Source organism: Nicotiana tabacum, chromosome 3 (assembly GCF_000715075.1).
Source record: "Nicotiana tabacum cultivar K326 chromosome 3, ASM71507v2, whole genome shotgun sequence".
Taxonomy (NCBI): Eukaryota; Viridiplantae; Streptophyta; class Magnoliopsida; order Solanales; family Solanaceae; genus Nicotiana; species Nicotiana tabacum.
In genome coordinates, this window is record NC_134082.1 from 20,893,525 (window position 1) to 20,913,123 (window position 19,599).

Here is a 19,599-nt window from a genome sequence, read left to right on the forward strand (position 1 = left end):
AAATAACTGTTCTTGAACACACACGTAATCATATTTTCACAAGTTAAATTAATACCTTTATATTTTTAAATAAACAAATAAATAATCAAAAGCTGAGGATATAATCAATTTTAGGCTCTAGTGCAAAATTTCGAGTCTTTCCTTCAGTACTCTATTAATTAAAAATTATATTCTCTTTCTCCTTCAATCACTGACTACGACTAACGACGTCGACACCTATTTTTGATTGATTTTAATGGACTATGGTTACTTGTACTGGTTCTTCTGAGATCTCATGAATTTCACGAGCAGTGAACTCAGCTACAGTTGGCACTCTATTGTGTGAGGAGAATTCTATTTCTGGTAACTGATCCGTGGTAACTCTGTTGTTTGTTGACAACTTTGCACCTGCCCCCTCCTGCTGCTGCAGCCTCTTCTTTTCCTTCTTATTTTTCACTTGTGCGTGCCATTGCTTTATGGCTTGCATTATGTGTTCTTCCAACAATGCTCTTTTGAAATGTGAACCCATCTAAAAGAACGTTATTGGATGTAGTATTACTGTTGGTACAAAATAAGAAATCATTATAAATATTTGTCTGAGATGGAAACAACGTTATTGGATGACTAACCTGAGTAACGAGGGCATAGAGAGGCAAAATAATGTAGCTACAAAGTACTTGAACCATCACCCTGCACGGCCCATACAATGCAATAAATCATTTTATTTTGACAAGATGTCATATTTGAATACAATAATGTTACTCCTTTCGTTCCAATTTATATGCCGTAATTTCTTTTTCAGTCTGCCTAAAAAAGAATGATATATATATATATATATATATTTTGTTATTTAAAAATAATTTTAGTTATAAACTTCTCATTTTACCTTTAATGAAATAATTTATAATCACATAAATTGATGTGTTTGTTTTACCACAAATTTTAAAAGTTCGTAACTAATCAATGATAATAGGTGAATTTAACTATATTCAGGCCCTAAATAACCGCCTTCTTGCATAGTTTTGATAATAAAAGTGATAACAAAATGCTCTTATTAGTGCTTTTCATGACTTGCAGGTTATATATGACTAGGGAAGGCTAGGGAGTACTTTTGGAGTCAAAAATTGAAGAAAGAGAGGCCATCTGTGAAATATCCCAAGTGAACCACGCAAAAACAGGCTGAAGAATCAGAGAAATGATTCTGCCGTGGTTCCACCGCGACCGCGGCAGAACCGCGGTGAAGACTGCTCGCGGACAGAAGGAGATTCAAAGGAGCTGTTTGGCCGCGGTTCCACCGCGACCGCGGCAGGCGCGAGAAAGTTTAGGGACTAAAGTGCAAAACACGGGTTTTTTTAGCCCAAAACCCTATTTTAAACACTAGACTTCGCCCAAGAGAGGCATGTATTGATTTTTAGAGTTTCTTAGGAAAAAAAACCATTGTGAGAGATCACCCAAAACATCTTTCTTCTTTTCTTTGATTTTTATTGCTAGTTTATGATGAATCTTATCTTAGTTTGTTTACCCATAGTTATGAGTAGCTAAATCCTTTGTCTAAGGTTTTGATGGAACCTATTGGGGGATGAACTTCTTGTTTATGTGAATACAAATTGCTAGTTTCAATCTTTATTTGTTCAACTATGTTCTTGTTGTAGTTAATTGACAGGATCCTCAATTAGCTGTGCCTATTTAGTGTGCATAACTCGGGAGAGAGTGCACATTTAGGTTATTGTTGAACAACACTACTCCCAAAGTATAAGAGGGATCTATAACTGCGGGTTTAAATGCGGGCTTAGGGATAACGAAACCTTGAGTGCAATCTAAGGTGAATTGCGTTAATTAAAGCTAGCTAGTGTATCTTGGGAGAGTGCATTGAGTATATTACTGTGATTACTCGGGAGAGATTTGCGGTAAGCTGAGCGTTCACGATTGATAGAGGTGTGTTGGTAAATTTGTATGAAGCATAAACAGAAGAGATTCCATCATTAGGGGAAGTCATTACCTTAGCATTTTCTCATTATTGTTTACAACCTTAGCATTTTAGTTTACAGCTTGTTATTTACTTGCAATCTTAGTTAGTAAAGAAACCATCAACGGTGATTCAAACGTCTGGGGAAGTTGGTTCTCAAGAGTTTAGTAGTTCTAAAGATTGTGATTGATAGGTTAATTCTCTGTGGATTCGACTCTGGGCAGAATACTCAGGTTATATTTACAACGTCCGCATTGTCCTTTTTATAAGGCATAGTTGGACGTGATCAAATTTTGGCGCCGTTGCCGGGGAATTAACGGAATTATCAATTACCATTTATAGAAATACAAAGATTTGATTGAAAATTTTGACGGTTGTTGACGTGGTTGCACAGGTATATGCCTAGAAACTCTACGAGGTCTGGAGAAGTACTTGAAGGACTCTCAAACCCAGAGAAAACATTCCAGATATTGAACCGTGCCAACAAAAGACTTCAACAACCTCATCAAACACACAACCTCGAAATTGACATGGGTGACGTAGACAACGTCAACGGAAACGTCAGAGATAGGGCACCTCCTGTGCCTGAGGCTGCACTATATGACTGGGCACAACCCACAACTGACAATCTGGCCACTGCCATTATTGTGCCCACGATACGAACTGAATCGTTCCAGATCACGAACAACATGCTGCACTTGCTGCAAAACAAGGGATTATTTTTTGGGACACTAGCCGAAGATCCTCAGCAGCACTTGAAGAACTTCCTATCGATTTGCAAAACTCAAAGGCAACCCAACGTAACTCCAGAAGCAATCAGACTGTTATTATTTCCATTCTCGGTGACAGGAGCTGTTTAGGTCAGGCTAAACTCACTCCCCATAAACTTTATAGAAACTTGGGATGAGTTAGTCAAGAAATTCACATCAAGTTCCACCCGCCAAACAAAACAGCTTAACAAATTGATGAGATCGTGAGCTTTAAACAGAAACCAATGGAGACACTGCATGAGACATGGAGCCGGTTTAAAGGAATGTTGGTTATATGTCCACACCATGGTATTCCAGATCAGATGTTGGGACAACGGTTTTACATGGGACTGTCAGATAGCATGAAGAACATTGTAGATGCCTCAGCTGGTGGGGCGTTTTTGAGCAAAACTTGGAGAGAAGGTCAGAGTGTGCTTGACAAAATGGCTCAAAATTCGGGGTGGACGACGAGGAATGCACATATCACTCCAGTGGTACACTCAGTGCCTTTTGACCCATCAAATTCCATGGCTGAAAATGTGGTGACCCTTTTGATACAGATGAGCATACTCACCAAAAAGGTGGAGGAATCGGGGCAGAAACAGCAAGTGCACATTGTAGATACCACAAATGGGGGCTTGTGCACATCTTGCATTAGTCAGCCAATTGGTAATCCGTGGAATGCTGAACATGATCATCATCATCAGCACCCTGAAGACATGAACTATGTGTCAAACTATGGAGGCCAGAGACAGGGCAATCAGAACTGGGGTCAGCAAACTCAGTAGCCATACAGACCACCTCAGCCACAGTACAACGCTGAAAACATGGGAGGTATGAGACCCCCCCAACAATATGGCACCTTCTCCAAGGTCACAGGGGTACAACAGTCAACAGCAAGGGTATCTCCCACCTCAGCAACAACATGGTGGAAGGCAAGAAGATGGGTTCACAAGACTTGAAGCAATGATGCAGCAGGTGATTGGGTCCAATGCAAAAATAAATGAAAGAGTAGATGCACAGGACGCAGCAATCAAAAACATTGAAGTGCAATTGGGCCAAATTTCAATGTCTCTGAACAATCGTCCTCAGGGGACATTACCTGCATATACCCAAATCAATCCTAAAGATCAGGGCCCGAAGCAGCTGATGGCGGTGAGTCTCCGTAATGGCAGGGATCTTGATGTAGAGCAGGAGAGGGCTTGTGACAATATACAGGCTGAGACACTCATTCAGGTACCCATTGATCTAGATGATTCCACAAGGCTGACAGATGTGACAATCCGGCCTGCTCAGGAAGAAAAGAATACTCAGCAGGAGACCGAGAAAGTTGCTGAAGCAGTTGAAGAGACGATAGTAGAGATAGTAGCTGAGAAAGAAAAGTCCCAAGAGATTGGGAAGAAAAGACCTCCTGCTCCATTTCCACAGAGGTTGGCCAAGCATCAAAAGGAGGAGCAGTACAAAAAGTTCTTTGAGATGCTCAAGCAAATTCAGGTTAATATTCCATTGATTGAAGCTTTAAAGGAGATACTTGGATACGCAAAAATGATGAAAGATTTAATGTCCCGGAAGTTTGACTTCCAAGACTTGGCCACGGTGACACTTACTCAGACGTGCAGAGCAGTGGTAACTAGACCTGTTGCTGAAAAGCTCTCTGATCCAGGGAGTTTTACTATTCCATGTACTATTGGAAACTTTGCTTTTGCGAAAGCACTCTGTGATTTAGGGGCCAACATTAATCTTATGCCCCTGGTCATTTACAAAAGGTTGGGCATTGGGAGAGCTAGACCCACCTCTATGTTGTTGCAGCTGGCTGACAGGATTGTGAAGCATCCATTTGGGATCCTTGATGATGTACTTATTCAGGTGGGGAAATTCGTGTTCCCTGCAAATTTTGTGATATTGGATTGAAAAGTTGATGAAGAAATTCCTATCATCTTAGGAAGACCATTCTTGGCCACAGGGAGAGCTCTTATTGATTGTGAGACCGGGGAACTTAAGATGAGGCTCAATGACGAAGAGATTGTATTCAATGTGCAGAAATCTATGAGGCGACCAAGTGAGTTCACCAATTGCTCTCTTATTGATGCCGTGGATGTAATCGTACAGTCTGATGATGAAGTGTTGACGGTTGAGGATCCCCTCGCTGCATGTTTGACGAATTTGGAGGAAGTGAATGGTGAGAAATTGGCGGAATGGGTGTTGGCACTGGAAGGTAGAGGGTCTTGGGAAAGAAATCTAGAGTTTGAGCCCCTACACTTAGAAAAGAGGGAGACTCCTCCAGCTAAGCCATCCTTTGAAGAACCACCGAAGATGGAACTAAAGCCATTAGCAGCCCCCCTCAGGTATGAATTTATGGGACCTGACTCTACTCTACCTGTTATTATCTCATCTGGTTTGTTAGATGTGCAGGTCCAACAGCTTCTACAGGTATTGAAGGAGTGCAAAACTGCCATTGGGTGGACCATGGCAGACATCAAGGGGATCAGCCCCGCTTACTGCATGCATAAGATTCTGCTGGAAGAGGGGCACAAACCTTCCAGGGAACATCAGAGGAGGCTGAACCCAAATATGAAGGAAGTGGTGAAGAAGGAGGTGATAAAGTGGTTAGATGCGGGAATTATTTTCCCAATCTCTGACAGCAGCTGGGTTAGCCCAGTTCAATGTGTGCCTAAGAAGGGTGGCATGACGGTTGTGAAGAATGACAACAATGAACTAATCTCAACGAGAACCGTCACAGGCTGGAGAATTTGCATGGATCATCGAAAGTTGAATCTAGCCACCCGGAAAGACCACTTCCCACTTCCCTTCATCGATCAGATGCTGGATAGATTGGCAGGGAGGTCACACTTTTGATGTAATAGCAAAGCTGCCTCCACCAACTTTGGTCAAAGCAATCCGAAGTTTTCTTGGACATGCCGGTTTCTACCGGCGGTTCATAAAAGACTTCTCCAAAATCACCAAACCTCTCTGTAAGTTATTAGAGAAAGATCACCCGTTTGTATTTTCTGATGATTGCAGGGTAGCGTTTGAGGAGTTGAAGAAGAGGCTGGTCACATCACCCATCATTGTTACTACGCAAATTGATATGTGACGCTAGTGACTACGCAGTGGGGGCAGTGCTGGGCCAGTGGAAGGACAAATTGATGCACCCAATCTACTATGCCAGCAGAACGCTGAGTGGAGCCCAGTTGAACTATACGGTGACTGAAAAGGAGATGCTAGCTGTGGTGTTCGCATTCGACAAGTTCCAATCCTACCTGATAGGATCAAAGGTAATCGTCTACACTGACCATGCCGTTTTCAGGTACTTAATAGAAAAGAAAGACTCTAAGCCACGCCTGATTCGTTGGGTGTTGCTACTACAAGAGTTCGATCTTGAAATATGTGACCGCAAGGGCACTGAGAATCAGGTCACTGATCACCTATCACGACTTGAGGGAGCTGAAAATGCAATTGAAGTTGAGAAAATTCTGGAAACTTTTCCGGACGAGCAACTGCTCGCCACCACTCATCAGGATGCGCCATGGTATGCAGACTTGGCCAATTACCTGGCGAGTGGTATAGTTCCTCACGACCTTTCATCGGTCTAGAGGAAACGATTTTTTCGTGAAAGCCGCTTGTACTATTGGGATGAGCCCTATCTCTTTCGAATATGCCTGGATAACATGAACCGGAGATGCGTCTACGAGATAGAACAATCTTCTATTTTGTAGGCTTGTCATGCATCGACTTATGGTGGACACTTTGGAGGGATCAAGACAACAGCAAAGGTGCTAAAAGCCGGATTTTTCTGGCCGACTGTGTTTAAAGATGCTCACTCATGGGTGAAGGGTTGTAATGAATATCAACGCACATTCCCGGTGCCACGAGATGCCCATGAACCCAATTCAGGAGATAGAAGTGTTCGACGTCTGGGGGATTGATTTCATGGGTCCCTTCGTCAGCTCCTATGGCAATAAATACATCCTTGTTGCTATAGACTATGTGTCCAAGTGGGTGGAAGCTGTAGCGTTGCCCACCAATGATGCGAGAGTGGTGGTGGGGTTTCTAAAGAAGAATATATTCACCCGCTTTGGGACACCACATGCGATTATCAGCGACGGAGGCACTCACTTCTGCAATAGAGCCTTCGAGAATTGACTTTTAAAATACGATGTGCGCCACAAGGTGGATACTCCATACCATCGGCAGACTAGTGGACAGGTTGAGGTATCCAACAGGGAAATCAAGAGTGTGTTAACGAAAACTGTGAACGCCACAAGAACTGATTGGGCAAGGAAGCTAGATGATGCACTCTGGGCCTACAGAACAGCTTTCAAGACACCAATTGGTATGTCACCATACAAGTTAGTGTTTGGGAAGGCCTGTCACCTACCTGTAGAACTCGAGCATAAAGCGTGGTGGGCACTGAAACAACTAAACTTAGAAATGGAAGCTGCGGGCACGTCAAGAGTCACATAATTGCATGAGCTCGAGGAGTTCAGGTATCTTGCTTTTGAGAGCATAAGGCTGTACAAAGAGAGAATGAAGAGGCTACACGATCAGAACATTGTTGAGTGAAATTTCAAACCTGGGGACATGGTATTGCTATACAACTCAAGACTAAGGTTGTTCCTGGGTAAGCTGAAGTCACGATGGTCTGGACCGTTTCGAGTAGTGGAAGTTTTCTAGTCAGGAGCGATTGACGTTGCCACTGAGAATGACTCTCGTACATTTAGAGTCAATGGTCAGAAATTGAAGTTGTATGTGGGTATGAGCGAGCCCAAGGAAGGGTCTGGACTGCAGTTGACTGAACCACGGAGGTCGAACGAGCCTTAACTGGACTCATCTGGGTTGTGCCGCGACGTTAAATCAGGCGCTGCATGGGAAGCAACCCATGAAATTGTTGTAAGTGTAACACTTCTTAAAAAAAAGCGTCAAAATCAGAGATGGGCTCAGGCCGCGGTTCTACCGCGACCGCGGTCAAACCGCGGTCTTGACCCTTCTCTGAACCCAGGCCATCGCGGTTGCATTGCGACCGCGGTCAAGACGGCCATCTGAACTTGGCCTACCGCGACCGCGACAGAACCACAGCAGACGTAGACGGGGTCCAGGTAAGTTTTTTTTTTTTAATTTTTTTCCCCTTTACCCAAAATACCCCCCACCTACCACTAAACCCTCTCCCACCCGCCCAGAACCACCAAACCCCCCCCCCACTCCTTTCTTTCTAACCTCTCTCTATCTTCTCTCTTCTCCTCTCATCTTCACAAAACTTCATTATCATCCTCCCTAACTTTCCACCTTCACCACCCATTTTCCCTCAACCAAACAAGTAAGTTTCTCTCTCTCTCTCTATTTCCTCTTCTAACTTAGTGTAAATATGGTCTAAACTTATTTTAGTTAAACCCTAGGTAGGAATAGTGTAGATTTCCTTTCAATATTTGCTTCTTCTCTTTTTTTATTGTTGTATTTGCTTCTTGTGGATTTATTTGGTGCTAAAATGGTTGGGTCTTTCTTCTACTTCAATTGTGGGGGTTGTTTAGATGTTTTGGAGGCCTGGAAATAATTTTTGCGGTGTAGCTTGGTGGTGGGACCTTTTTGGCTGGAAATTTGGGGCTTGTGGTGCTATTTTGAGGCATTTTGTGCCTACCCTAGGTTGTGGTGGTATTGTATTTGGTGAATGGTGGTGTTATTTTTAATGTGACTCACTTGAGGGAGTAAGTGTGGGGTGTTGTATGCTTGTGGGGGCCATTGTGGAGATTGTAACTTTGAACACATCACGAGTTGAGGGTTTGGCATAGTGTCTAAATGGAGTAAATGGGAGATATTATTTGGTGCCATCGGGTGGTGAAGTCTGAGTAACCATCCGGCTGGCACATGTAGGATATATTTGATGGTTCTTCAGTATTCTTTGCAGGTCATATGGCTCGTAAGAAGCAAAAGAGATCGGAAGGCACATCCCAACAGCCTACTAATGATGCTTCTAGGTTCGAATCCGAAGTGGCAGAGGACGACTTTCATGCCAAGGCCTCAAAAAGCTTCATCCCTGAAATAATGATTGACAGGGCAGCCCTCCGTGCAAAAAATGAGGAGATGTATGAGGAAATCCGACGGAGGGAAATGGAGTTCTTATTTGATGAACCTGAAACGGTGAACATGATACTTGTACGGGAGTTCTACGCGAACTGCCCAGCTTATATGCTGCGGGAGGTGACTGTGCGAGGCACATGGGTAGATGCCTCAGTGGAAACTATTCGACAGGTATTGCGGCTGCCCCGGTTTACTGGTGACGTCGACTATTACCAGGATGCCCCAGGTGTCACTTGGGATACTATGACTGATGTACTCTGCGCAGGGGGGCAACCAATCTGGATACATGACCACATCACCCTAAACTCCAATTCGTTCACCCATTTGGCTAAGTGTTGGCTCACTATCATTTGCAGCCGGTTCTTGCCCTCAGGCAATACGACTGATGTGAACTTCCAAAGAGCCCTTTTGACGTGGTGCTTCGTCACAAAGAAAGATTTTGATGCGGCAAGGCTTATTGGTGACGAAATGATCATACAGTCCCCGCTGAGGTCAAAAGGATTCTACTTTCCCTCCCTGGTGACTAAATTGTGCCTGCGGAAGAATGTCCCCACAAATCCTGCTGATGGAGAGTTGCCCCCTAAAGCAGCCTTCAAAGCTTCGAGCATCAGAGTGGGCAGGGGTGCACGCACCACTATTGAGATCGATGATGAGGATGATGACCCGGTTCTTATGGCACCATCCAGGAGATCCTATGACAGTGCCAGACCCTCTCGGCACCCCCATGCTGGGGCTGGCTTATCCAGATCACAGTCCACCCATCCTATGTTGCGTTCTATGGAGGAAGAGGTCGCCGATCTTCGCACCTCGGTGGAGGGCTTACACACGCGTATGGATGCCACGTCTCAGCGGCAGGCCAGGTCTGAGAGCCGGTTCATGTCCTGGTTCCGTGCTTTGGGGAGAGCTTGCCATGTAGACCCCAGCACAGTCTTCGACTCTGATTGAGTCTCAGGGACGTCTTCTAACCCTTCTGCTCTTTACCTTCTTGATATGACATGGGGAAATGCCATGACTTTAAGTGTGGGGTGGGAGACTTGCTTTAGTGATATGTGTACTGTACATAGACATTGTGTGTGTTGTAGCATGAAATTGATGTTGTTGTATACAATTGACTGTACTTATATGAGGAGTCTGACTTGGCCCAACGACGGACACTTGTCGACGGGTCTCTTGAGGGTCCAAATTGGATATATATTTAAAAAAAAAAGGTAGAAGACTCCGTCAGAATCAGAGATGGGCTCAGGCTGCGGTTCTACCGCGATCGCGGTCAAACCCCGGTCAAGAGGGCCATCTGAACTTGGACAAGTACTCTTGAGGGAAGTAGTCCATGAAGATATATTTTTTTTCTTTTTATTTTATTTATTTTTTTCCTTTTTAGGCAGTGTAGTAAGCCCCCCTTGGTTTTTCTTTTGGCCACGGTTCTTTTCCAAGGGTTTTTCTTGAACCGGGTTAGGTAGATTTTCCTTTTGTAGTTAGGACTAAGATGGGTAAAGGCTAGAATGCTACCATGGATGTACACACCTACAAACACCTAAAATGAACTTGAGAGTGTGACGTCTAGGCTCAGTTGTGGACTTGTAAATCTATGCCTTAATTTTGCACATCTTGCTTTGCTTGAACGCTCGTATGAATATGTTGATAAACTAATTCAGAATGAGTTACATGCTAAGTGTGTGAGATTTTACTTGCATTCTGTGCTTGCATTCGATACCTAGAACTTGCCCTATGTGTTTGCAAAGCGAAATAGAAGCTGTTTGGTTTTAGAGATGATTGAGGCATTTCTTTGTGTAAGCCTATATATAATGGTGAATCCACCTGTCTATATTGCCATAGTTAACCCTTTTGAGCTTGAAGCCCGTTCTTTGATAACCCTATAATGACCTATATCCCTGTGTTTGAATAGCTGATTGTTTGAACCTATACCTCCGAAAAGCACTTGAATCACTAAGGAACATACAAAAGAAAGTGTGGGGCGGTAGGGAGTTAGCGAAAAAAAAGGGGAATCAGGAATGAATCATTTGAATAGTGCACTGGCATTTAAAAAAAAACAAGAAGCCAGTTGCACCTAAAGAAAAGTACGGGTCACCTGTGAAATAAAAATGTGGAGGAATGATTAGGCTGAGCAGGGAAATTGAGATAAAAAGAAATGTGTATTAAAAGTGCTTAAGGAGGTTAGTCACTACATCCAAATGTATACCCGGCCCTTAGCCTACATTACAACCAAATAAAGACCTCTTGATCTTTGACTAAAACAGCTCGATTAGTAGAGTACTACACTATGGGCAAGCTTATGGTGTGTCTGTGTGGCATGTGAATGTTCTTTGCTGAGAGTGAGTGAATTCTTTCTATCTTCGGTTCCTTGTGTTTGAATTTTATGCGTGTGGAACTTCTCTCAGATTTTTGATGTGAGGGAATGTGACTCGGGAAGGAAAAGTAAGTCTTCACCTCTGTTAGAGTAACTAGAGTGAGCGCAAGTGTGTCATGGCAGTAGAGTCTGCATCTGGGGTATGACCGGCACATTGCTTAGGTTGTTCCGTCAAAATAGCGGGTGTGACATACTTGGGGTAATGCATCAACGGTTAGGCTTAGAAGTGTGGTTTAGCTTGCTCGAGGACGAGCAAAGGTTTAAGTGTGGGGTGTTGATAATAGGTGAATTTAACTATATTCAGGCCCTAAATAACCGCCTTCTTGCATAGTTTTGATAATAAAAGTGATAACAAAATGCTCTTATTAGTGCTTTTCATGACTTGCAGGTTATATATGACTAGGGAAGGCTAGGGAGTACTTTTGGAGTCAAAAATTGAAGAAAGAGAGGCCATCCGTGAAATATCCCAAGTGAACCACGCAAAACAGGCTGAAGAATCAGAAAAATGATTCTGCCGCGGTTCCACCGCGACCGCGGCAGAACCGCGGTGAAGACTGCTCGCGGACAGAAGGAGATTCAGAGGAGCTGTTTGGCTGCGGTTGCAGAACCGCGGCAGGCGCGAGAAAGTTCAGGGACTAAAGTGCAAAACACGGGATTTTTAGCCCAAAACCCTATTTTAAACACTAGACTTCGCCCAAGAGAGGCATGTATTGATTTTTAGAGTTTCTTAGGAAGAAAAACCATTGTGAGAGATCACCCAAAACATCTTTCTTCTTTTCTTTGATTTCTATTGCGAGTTTATGATGAATCTTATCTTAGTTTGTTTACCCATAGTTATGAGTAGCTAAATCCTCTGTTTAAGGTTTTGATGGAACCTATTGGGGGATGAACTTCTTGTTTATGTGAATACAAATTGCTAGTTTCAATCTTTATTTGTTCAACTATGTTCTTGTTGTAGTTAATTGACAGGATCCTCAATTAGCTGTGCCTATTTAGTGTGCATAACTCGGGAGAGAGTGCATATTTAGGTTATTGTTGAACAACACTACTCCCAAAGTATAAGAGGGATCTATAACCGCGGGTTTAAAGGCGGGCTTAGGGATAACGAAGCCTTGAGTGCAATCTGAAGTGAACTGTGTTAATTAAAGCTAGCTAGTGTATCTCGGGAGAGTGCATTGAGTATATTACTGTGATTACTCGGGAGAGATTTGCGGTAAGATGAGCGTTCATGATTGATAGAGGTGTGTTGGTAAATTTGTATGAAGCATAAACAGAAGGGATTCCATCATTAGGGGAAGTCATTACCTTAGCATTTTCTCATTATTGTTTACAACCTTAGCATTTTAGTTTACAGCTTGTTATTTACTTGCAATCTTAGTTAGTAAAGAAACCATCAAAGGTGATTCAAACGTCTGGGGAAGTTGGTTCTCAAGAGTTTAGTAGTTCTAAAGATTGTGATTGATAGGTTAATTCTCTGTGGATTCGACTCTGGGCAGAATATTCAGGTTATATTTGCAACGTCCGCATTGTCCTTTTTATAAAGCATAGTTGGGCGTGATGAATCAACTACCGTAATAAAAATTGAAACGGAGGGGGTATGAGTAAATAATTCTGATAAAGACAGGGGAATCGAATTATGACTTACGCCAATACCACCCTGATAACGATGATCTCCACATGCTCGTGATAACAGGATTTTATTCCAAATTGCCACTGAAATATTTAGCAAAAACTAATAAAATGAGTTGTCTAAGCACAAGTTACTCTACTTGTTGGTTGAATGAGATTAGTTTGGCCAAAATTAGGGCAGAGAGATTTACCGTCACCCAAATAAAGAAGGCCAGCTCAAATGCATTCTACAATAATCAATTATTCATGAAATACAAAGAAAATAGATATGAGTTAATTGTTAGGACAAAAAATGAAAATTTGATGCTTTGCTTATTAACCTATGAATTTAACTTTCATACACTAATCGTATAATTTTTTACTAGATAATTATAGGTAATCATTCATGTAAAATAGAATTAATAACTTGAAAAATAAAACAAGTTTCTTGTTACACTCAAACCTCTCTATAATAGCCTCGTTTGTTCCGAATATTTTTGGCTGTTATAACGAAGCGCTATATTATAACATAACATGAACATTGATTCCGAAAAAGTTTGGCTTTTATAGTGAAGTGTTGTTATATAGAGATGCTGTTATACATAGATCTGACTGTATAACACTTTAAAATATACTGCTACAGTTAAAGTTCTTTTCACTATTAGTATATATAAGCTACATACACCAATATTACTGTAAATTAAATATTTTTACACATTATTATTGTAGTTTAACCTATGAAATAAGTTATCGTTTTTACTAAATTATCAATTGATACTTATTATATAGATTTATATGTAATTACCTATAGGTGATGACATAACACAAATATTTTGTACTCTTAAAATCTTAATTAGTTAAATCCATAAAACCTATTTATAGCTAATAAAGATAAAGTGAAAAGAGAAAATGCTTACAATGAAAAGGGTATAATGTAGAAGGGTCAACACAAATTGAGGCTGATTAAACCAAAAAAGATTATCATTAGGTTGGACCGTTGGCGATCCTATGATGACATTGTCTTCTTGAGTTTTTAGTTGAAGAGCCATTTGGGCAACAATCGTCTCCAGCTTAGTCCCAATCACTAACACTGTCTATAAGTAATCAACCATTAATTAACAAATCTTGAATTACTGCAAGTAATGAAGTTTTTATAACTAAGAGCAGGTTTATGTATTTCATACAATGAGCGGGAGAAATGATACCCAAAGATAGACGTTCCAACCTGTTTAAATTAATAAACATAAAGTTTCAGCTAGAAAAACAAAGTATTTGTGAGAGCTTAATTAACTGATACCTATATGGTGACATTATATAATTAAATAATTAAATGTTTACGTGAGAGGCCGTTTGGGTTAGTTAACTGTTAATATATAGCTGGTAAGCTTGAACTGTTAAAAAGTATTTTTAAGTAAAAACTGATCCTACAAATGTGTTTGGATGTAAGTGCTGAAATTGATAATAAGCAATTGATATATTTGGTAGCTGATAAGTTGTTCTCTTGTTAACAGAGGCAGACCTAGAATTTTTATGCGATATGGACACATTAATCTGCTCAACCAGTGCCTCCTAAAGTCTTGTAGTGTTCAGGGTGCCAACTACTTTAAATTAACATTTTTCAAGATATATACGTGTATATATACAGAATTTCGGCAGAAGTTTACGGGGTCCGGTGACCCCTTACCCATACACATGGGTCCGCTCTGCTTGTTAAGATGAATAAATTACCCTTAAATATCTTTTTTTATATTTTTACAAAAGATTATAAATTCAAGAATATTTTTGTAAAGGGGAGACGATGAATATGGAATGAAGAGAAAGTCAGGAATTTTGTTTTGGGAAAGGTATTTTGTGAATTAGAAAATATTAATAAGGATAAAATAGTAAAAATTTTGGTCAAACTAAAAATACTTATAAGCTGAAAATTTTGGGGCATAATTAGCACTTAGCTTATAAGTACATAGAATGTTTAGCAACAACAACAACTCAGTGGAATCTCACAAGTGCGGTCTGTGGAGGGTAGTATGTACGTAGATAGACTATTTTCGAAAGACCCCCGGCTCAAAAACGTAGAAAATAGAGCAATAGAGAAACAATAGCAACAATAATATAATAAGACAGCGTAGGCAAATAATACAACGAATAATGATAGAGCATATTTAGCAAACGCATAAATAATTCAAAAGTTGCTTATAATTTGATTTGACTAACGTATAAATTTAGCCCGAAATCCTATCACGTGCTTTGTTTAGTAGCTTAAGTTTTTAAACAAGATGTTCATACTATTTCAACACAAAAATAAAGAGATGTAGAGTAGACAAACGTACCATGGACGTCAACAAGCAAGAAGATGACCACCAATAACCACATGAAAGGGCTGTTTCAGTAAAGAATAAGAGGATAGTACGTGTCAGGGTACTAATAAATATGATATATATAAATCATTCCGTATATATATGGAAGGATTCATTACTGAACTCAACTATATATGAAGGCATTAGGCATATTCTGAATGAGAAGTATTCTCGCTCGACCTCGTTAATTAACTTAATAAATAGTTGTATAGAGATCAAGCCTATTGCAAACAATCCTATTATTAATTAAGAAATGGCACAATAAATTTGAAAGATTAATTTGGAGTCGAGTGTACAATTATTTTCAAGTTCTTTAGTAGTTGAACGAAGGAGGGGAATCACAACAAATTTTTGTATACCCAAGCATTTTTCATTGATAAACCATTCGAAAATGAATTTAATAAAACTAACTTAATCTTATTCAATCTTAGATGACGAAAATAATGGCGAAAACGGCAGCTACATACTATCGTGCTTGCAAGTTTAACTTGGGAGTATACATGACAGGAGATAGACACAGACGATTTAGGGGTCCCAGAAGATGTTAAGCCAGAGCATGATGGAAAAAGTTTATCGGGAGATTTTTCAATTATTATTACAAAACGTACAACAAAATTGCTATCTATAATTGTCGAATATGTGAGATAAAATTTTTTTCAAGGTCCACTTGGTATTTCAACTAAAAGTTTACTTATTGTAAACCTTGGATCCCTCGTTAAAAATAATGTTTAATTCCTTCATTATATCGAATTAGAAATCAGAGTAAATTATAAATTATTTGGAGTAAGTACGTACCTGATGCCAACAACGACTTTAAAATCATCTTCTAAAGACCGTTTAATGTACTTCTGAAAATTGAAGGCATTGTTTGAAGATAAATGAGCCTGCACATTTTGATCGCGTAAAAATAAAAGGGAAAAGCATTAGCGAGACAGTAATAATTGACAGTTCGGTGCACAAGGTATTCCGCGTTTATGCAGGGTCTGGGGAAGAACCGCACCTAAAGAGTATTATGTAGACAGTCTACCCTAATGCAAGCATTATACGGTTAATGGTTTTGTTTGGTTACAAACTTACAACCAAATCATTTGAATATTACTATATTTGGTTCATATTATTTGTGGTTTAATGTTATTGCATATATAACTATGTATCAAAACGTTTGATATTTTGAAATAGGAGTGTTGGAAGAAGAAGAAAGTGATACCTACCGAAATGAAGCCATGGCGTAATGTAAGATAGTCAACTTTGGCTACTGAATGGAAGAATTGTCGAAAGAAACATTTCTGTCCCATTTGCAAAATCGTATTAATATTAAATTGGTAATAGCAAAAGAGAAAATCCAAAATTAGTAAATCTAAAAAGAAAGAGAAAATTTTTATACTTACAATCCAAAGATGAGTAGAAGTGGTTGTAAACTTGTTCATGTGGCGTCGTCCAAATGTGGTTTCTCTTTTAAATCTGAATCGATTAGGATCTAATGGGTGGTTACATTTGATAAACATACAAAAATTAGAATTCAATAATACAAAATCAGATGGAGTATTATTTTAATTAGATCAAAATCGCTTTCTCTTCTCAAATTTGATTTGAACTTTCTGAAATTGGTTAATAGTCAAAGTGAGATTGAAATTTTATTCTAACATTTAAGGACAAAGACGGTTCAACACGTAAGCAAAAACTATGACATCAAACAATTACTCCTTTCTTCTCATCTTATGTGAAAGTGTCAAAGTAGGAGGTTCAACCACTTATTTTTTAAAAAATAAATAATAATTATGGTGTTCGCCTGTTCGGGTCAATTTGTGTGTACATCGCTTAATTTTATGGGATAATTCCTACCTTCTATCACCACCACAAGTACGAGGTAATTTTGTTCACTAAGAGTTGGACATATGGAAATAAAATACGTAGTACTCTTGCATGAGTTGCCTCCTCAAATCTTATAATTCTTCTCCCACTTTATTGATTACTGTGTCATATTCTTGGGCGCAGTAGATAGGTCAAACGCTTATTTCAGAGTAAATTAAATCGTATATTATTTTTTGAATTAAAATTTATATATTTTCAAATTAAATAAAAGTATTAAAAAGTCATAATGGTTAATAATTTAAAAGAGTTTGAAAATATTTGACACCATTGCGGTGGATGTTTTTTTTTTTAATTTCTTAAAAAATAATAACGCTTGAAATAGAAAGAACTCTAATTTAGACAAGTTTGACTAATATGTGCATCTAGATTGGTCCTCTTTTGGGAAGAGAAAGTCTTCATTATCGGCGTATAACAATATTTATATAATTAAGTTAGTTTTGTATCATTAAATAATTTACAATATTTATATAATCAAGTTAATTACTACCATTATCACTGGACAGGGAAAGGTTAAAATTGCCTATATACTATTCAAAATTGAGTATTTGCCATCCCTTAAACTTTTTATCTAATATCTAATGTAGCAAACTTGAACAATTTTGCAAACTTGATTTCACCCAAAATCTCAACATATTTTATTTATATATATAAATAAAACGAGAATAAGGTGCATACCATTGGCTGCCATATATTCTATAGTCTGACTCTCCTTCTCCCAAATTTTCCAACGTTTCATCTATTAATCAGAAGAAGATAAGGAAAATGTAAATAAGAAGTTTAAGAAAATAATTATCATATAGTTTTGGGTGTTTTTGATGTTTTTTTTTAAATTTCTTTCGAAATTTAAAAAACACTATGAATTATTTAAAACTCATATAATGATATAAAATACTATAAATCATATTTTTAACAATATAAATCGTTATAAAGTTTGGAAAAAATTGTATTTAAATATATATTTGATTTTCTAAACAATAATAATGTCACATAGTATACGTACCTTGGCCCTTCCCAAAGCCATTGTGACAACACTGTACACAATCTGCATCATTGCTAGCACAAATATGAAGTTATTTAGCTGATTGATTCCATTTTGTGACATAAAAGAAGTCATCCCCTGGATAAAATAAGAAACAAATAAATTAAAATAAAATCCAACAAAGAGAACATTTTTATTACACCAAAAATAAATGAAAAATATCATTTTTTTAATTCATACTCTGGAGCCACAGCGATCCTTTAAGTTCTCAACTGATGTTAATTCCCTTTGATGACAAGGAAGCATGGAATTTGCTATTTTATTTGGTATGCATATTTTGGATATTGGCCTTTGTATCACTGCTAATAACAGAGATAAAAACCCTAGTTGCATTAACACTGCATACACAAAACAAATTAAATGGTCAATTATCAGATTTTTTGTAGGGTACAACAGCGTATAATTATACCCTTCTCTGGGTCGGTACATTAAAATATAGTTACTAAAATGTAGTGTGACATATATGAGTTTTTATGTGCTGACAATATAAAAGATATTCATACGATTAAATCACTTATCAGTTAATTAAAGATAAAGCTTTATGATAGGCATATAGTATTAATTTGTTAACCTGATAAATATGGTAACTAACTTGCTATTACATGTTAAATTTTTTGGTTAGTGCAAAAAATCTTTTTTGCGTTAGTTTATATAATTTAAATTATTACATTCGGTAGCCGAGAAAGTGTATAAAATTTATATGATTTATGTATATGTATGACATACAAAATGCATGTATATATAAAAAATATATATTTTTCGGCTATTATTTTGAGAACGGCCATACAATGCTATTTTTCCAATTTAATTCCGTTCTATATTTTCCAATTATTTATAGTAAAGAAGGAGCTATAACTAAAAATAATATAATAGCAACATAAAAGTACTAAAAAGGTGAATTCGTTGCAATTTAGTTTAGTAACACTAAGTATTTTTGTTTAGAATTTAATATTTTCTTAATGGATGTGCTCAAAGCAAAGTAATGAAGATCAAACATGTTCTGTCAAAAAAAGGAAAAAGAAAGGAAGAGAAAAATCATGATCATCAAATACGTATTTATCTAAGATATGGTTAAGAAAACTAGAGTATTATTATATTAAAAAAAAATAAAAAAATTAGAGTATTATTCCTTTCAAGCAAAGTTAGTAATGGTAAAAGATGACCTGATTTGAGTTTCTCCACAGCTTCAAATAAAGCGGTCTTCCTATGTTTTTTGAGCCACTGCATGTAAATTGCAAATGATCAAAAAACTGATCATGAATTCACATAATAAATTCTAGAGTAACACATATAGTTGCTTACATGACAAAGAAGATGAATCAAGTGTTCAATGAAAATGCCAAGGAAAATAAAGATGAAACAAACAGTTGCCACAGCCCAAGTTGGAGTGTCTAAAAGAGTGCGAGAAGGACTCGAAGTCGATCCTCCTCCTCCTCCTGTAGTCATATTTTACTGAGAAATAACTCGTAACTTCTGTTTCTGCAGTCAAGTTAAACAGAAGCTGATCTAAGATTTAAACTTTTTGAGTTCTGAATCCTACACTTCAAATGCTATTGGTGGTTATTGGCCGAGGCTCTTTTTTGTTGTACAGGTAC

The 19,599-nt window shown here is 38.6% G+C and overlaps 1 protein-coding gene across 2 annotated transcripts; it reads right to left on the bottom strand.

The window, feature by feature from the left end:
- Positions 1–31: 31 nt before the first annotated feature.
- On the bottom strand, positions 32–19,599 carry LOC107774737 (MLO-like protein 3). 2 transcript variants are annotated; one of them, XM_075249264.1, is made up of 15 exons: positions 19,307–19,599; positions 19,168–19,225; positions 18,185–18,342; positions 17,966–18,082; positions 17,641–17,701; positions 16,482–16,570; positions 16,305–16,379; positions 15,889–15,977; positions 15,067–15,116; positions 13,924–13,964; positions 13,657–13,833; positions 12,952–12,987; positions 12,777–12,844; positions 609–669; positions 32–508 (listed from the first exon to the last, which is right to left on the bottom strand). In XM_075249264.1, the coding sequence occupies exons 1-15, from the start codon at positions 19,448–19,450 to the stop codon at positions 233–235; spliced, it is 1,500 nt and encodes a 499-aa protein (XP_075105365.1). In that variant the 5' UTR covers positions 19,451–19,599; the 3' UTR covers positions 32–232. The 2 variants fall into 2 exon arrangements, with proteins under 2 accessions (XP_075105365.1, XP_075105366.1); XM_075249265.1 differs by having other exon boundaries at positions 32–537.